At 40.0% G+C, this 4,051-nt stretch overlaps 1 protein-coding gene across 1 annotated transcript in view; it reads right to left on the reverse strand.

The window, feature by feature from the left end:
* The window catches only part of FURIN (furin, paired basic amino acid cleaving enzyme), a gene marked incomplete in the record, with an annotated part of 160,242 nt that overhangs the window by 125,674 nt on the left and 30,517 nt on the right, over nt 1-4,051 (reverse strand). Inside the window, 1 exon segment of the mRNA XM_072399139.1 lies at nt 3,980-4,051. Coding sequence (XP_072255240.1) covers nt 3,980-4,051 — 72 coding nt within the window.

Consider the following 4,051-nt stretch of genomic DNA (forward strand, 5'->3'; position numbering starts at 1 on the left):
GGTGGTCAAAAAGTGTATAGAGTAACACATGACAAATTTCATGTTCCCAGTTGTTGTTTGTGCCATGGGTATCCAGTAACCCCTATAATTCCATCAGCTTTCTATTCCACTGCCTCCCTTATACTTTGTTCCAACTTTCTAATTCTCTCTTAGTATGATCTATTACCTATTTACAATGGACTTTGTATTATGCTCCAACTGTCCCGTGCCCCTGTATTGTGACCGAACATTTCAATAACCATCGAAAAACAATCAGGTGGGTACTGAAAATTGTCGGGTGGTGCTCCTGGCTAAAAAGGGGCTAAAGAGAACACGGAGTAGTAATTTTAGCAAAATAGTTTGGATATTAGCATAGTACAAATAACAGCTACATAAACAAACACCATAAAAGGGCTAAGGTTACCAGTTTTACTGTACTATATATTGTCGATCTATTGGGTACAAACAATATTTGCACAATCTTATCGAAACCATATGAACAAGTGAGGACTTTCAGTAATAAAAACAGAAAGGGAAATGTTCTAAGAATTTGTATAGGACAGCATAACAAATCAACATGCAGACAAGTATTTGCTTATGTTACAAAAGGCTGCTGAACAGAAGGCCTTATTAAAAGCCACCTGTGTTTTGAGAGTCACGCAAACTTTGCCCCATGCAAACAAGCACACTACCAAAACAAAAGTTAACACTTTGTGTCACCCACTCAACACCATTCTGCATACCCAAATGACAGGTTATTTATTTCGCTACATCATTGCCAGATGGCACAACTTTTCTGCATCAAAATTTGGGATTTTAAACAGAAACTTAGAGAAAGCGGAAACTGACAAATTGATTGAGGAAATGTAGAAGAGGTTACCTTCAGTAAAAATGTCATGTCAATAAAATAAGTAGTAGAGGGACAAAAGAGGCAACTCAAGGGAATATTCAAGTGAATCTCTGCTTTTCCAGCAGCACTTGGTCCAGGTCTACATCTTGGATCACCATACAGGTCAGTTGGAAAACCCAAATCCTGTTTTTAGCTTGATTGGTGTAAAAGGTTTTTTTTTTTTTAAGAAATAATTTTGTATATCTGTTGCCAAATTCCTGCAAAAGATCCCACCAGTCACAGCACTTCCCGTTGGTTTCCTTACATTGTCTAACTTGATAACGCCATTTCATTAAACAGAAGGGTTGTCACCACCTTTCTTAGCTGGCCATCCTATATTTTAAGCTCTTCAGGGCAGGGTCCTCTCCTCCCCCAGTGTCACTGTCTGTATCTGTCTGTTATTTGCAACCTCTATTTAATGTACAGCGCTGCATGACATGTTGGAGCTATATAAATCCTGTTTTATTATTAAAATATTAGAGTGTATAATAAGTTTTCAGGACCCTTAGAGTCACTTAAATCCCATCATTTCTAATTACCTGCACTTGGATCTCCAACAATGTATGCATCTACACGAGATGCAATACCAAAAAACAATAACTGGAAACACATCTGCCAATTGTTTCTGGAGCCAGAACCTGCTCCTGCATCCCAAGTGCAACAAAAATGGACTGAGCAGTTCAGAGTGGTCATTCCTTTTTTTGCAAGCTACAGAACTTTTCCACAGGAAAGGGGAGCTTTGAAGAAGAATGAAAAGTGCTCATATTTGTCACCTCTGGCTACACAAACATTATCATTTTCATTCAAGAGTGGTTAGATTGGGACCAGACCTGGGTGAATATAGTCAAGCCTTTCACTTTATCTACATTCCCTAAACTGGGCAGTGACCAATTTGCAAATCATCCGATTTCTTATGCTAGACACCTAAAAAAAAATTTTTGTTATTGACTTCCACCCTGCTTTTGGATGTTTGTGAGTCAGTAGGTGCCATGCTGGGTCTGCACTTGTATCAACATCACCAACATAATAAGTGAAGGAAAGAAATCCAGTTTCGCTACGACTTGTTGGAAACACAAGGGATCTTTTATAGATTTCTACAAGAGTATTAGTGTTAGGTTTATGAAGCCTTAAAGGCTGTATTCCAGTCTATAGAAAGAAATTGCATTGGGGTTAGGTTATGTGTCCAATGCAAGAGTTACAAAGTGTTTACTATAGTAATTTGAGGGTCAATGCCCAGTGTTCTCCCCAGCCCCTTTTAGCCAGGCTCACCACCCGGCACTTTTCAGTAACCACTCAGCTGTTTTTGGGTGGTTACTAAAGAGTTTGGTCACAATACAGGGGCTGCCACCCACCTACAATTTCTTCCCACCCAGCTTAAAAAATGTCTGGGTTAAACACTGTATGCCCTTCAAAACTTTTCTAAATAGAATGTGGTGGCAATATCTTTCAGAAGCTCAGTGCCGATCACACCGGACTTTGCAATTCTGAACCCTTCATCACAGATTTAAACCCCATTGTATTCAGAGTAGGAAGATCACTCATGCTACTGTATGCAATTTACTGTAAAACAAATGAGACAGCAAAAGAGAAGTAGTGAGATTTACTCCTAATGATGACACCAGGTTGTGCAGAGTAAAGATGTCACACAGGAAGTTTTTCGGTCAATCAAAAGATTGTGGATTAAAGTGTAAGCTAGTTTTTCATAGACATCTACCAACTACTGCTGAAACATCAGTTCTGGACTACATTGACCTCAAAAATTTTAAAAATTTGCCTCATAGCTATTGGATAGCATACTACAGCACCAACGGCATCCAATCACATGGTCTAAAAAGGAAATGTGAGACCAGGCCACCTTTTTCCATTGCTCTGGTTCTGATGCTCGCATACCTATCGTAAGCACTTTAGGTATTGGACGGGGGGTTATCATGGCTCTCCGTCTGGTCTGCAGCTACTCAATAGGCAATCTGTGTTTTGACACTTGGCCAGAGGTTTGTGAGTGGGATCAAACTAGATGGACTAACCTTTCCCTCATGGGCTGCCATGACCCTGTTTCCAAGTTGACCACTTGGTAGCTCTTACCAGGAATACCCCCACCCACCAGCCATTTTGGAAATTCTTTAACCCAGTTATCTAGCCATTGCAGTCTGGCCCTTTTCCAAGTTGCCCACGTCCTAATGATTGCCCCATTTTTCTAGGTGCAAATGGAATGACATACTCAACATTAAAATCACTGATGGGTAAAACGAAAAATGTTTTAGCTGATCATGGTAGGTAAGCTCAAGTGGCTGTACACAAACGGGCACGGCAGGTAAGATTTTTTACCTTTACAGAAGATGAAACCAATTACACTGTATGGAAGAAAAAAAAAAAAAACACAACCCAACTCTTCAGAAATTAGTTCTCGCCTAAGCCACCAAGCAATACAAGCAGTACAAAGGGGTTATGACGAAGAATACAAGCCATTGTTAAAACTTGAATAAAAGAAGAACCAAGGTTTTCACCAAGCCAGAGATTCCAATTCTCTTTATATTTCTAGCACACTGAAGAAGAACATGACTGGATGCTAGAGGCAACACAGTGGATACTTTCTACTACCGGTAATAAATGACTAAAGTGTTTAACTAGTTAAGATTTTAAACATCAAGACCTTTACATTTATTGAAAGTTAAGTGTTTAAACATGACACATTGTAAACTTATCCTATTGTTAGGCTAAGAACACACGGGCGAGCAGGATTGTTCATCTCGGGAGAGAATCAGTAAAGAGTAAAGCAGTCGCCCGACGTCACTCATAGTTCTGCCAGGACAGATCCATGAATGGCCGATGGGGAATTACTGATATACACAACAAGAGAGGAGAGCACAGCAGGGTGCCGCTCTCACTCATCCGTCTCCCTCCCTTCTATATAGAACAGAATGGCTGCTGTGTGTACAGGACTCGTTCATTTATCTATCACTGTCCTTGGAAACAATCATGAAAGAACGAAAATTTTACGCATGTTTATGCAGCCCCAGGAGGACAAAAAAACAATGTGCACATCCAATGCCATCCTCTCTTTTCAATGTATACAATTACAGATATCTTACATCATGATGCCAAGTCACTTACCTGCCCATGGTTAATAAAGCCATATTTATTACATATTTGGTCTGCCACGGCAGGGCCACCTGGTATTCGGAC

This window comes from Pyxicephalus adspersus, chromosome 2 (genome assembly GCF_032062135.1).
Source record: "Pyxicephalus adspersus chromosome 2, UCB_Pads_2.0, whole genome shotgun sequence".
Lineage (NCBI taxonomy): Eukaryota > Metazoa > Chordata > Amphibia > Anura > Pyxicephalidae > Pyxicephalus > Pyxicephalus adspersus.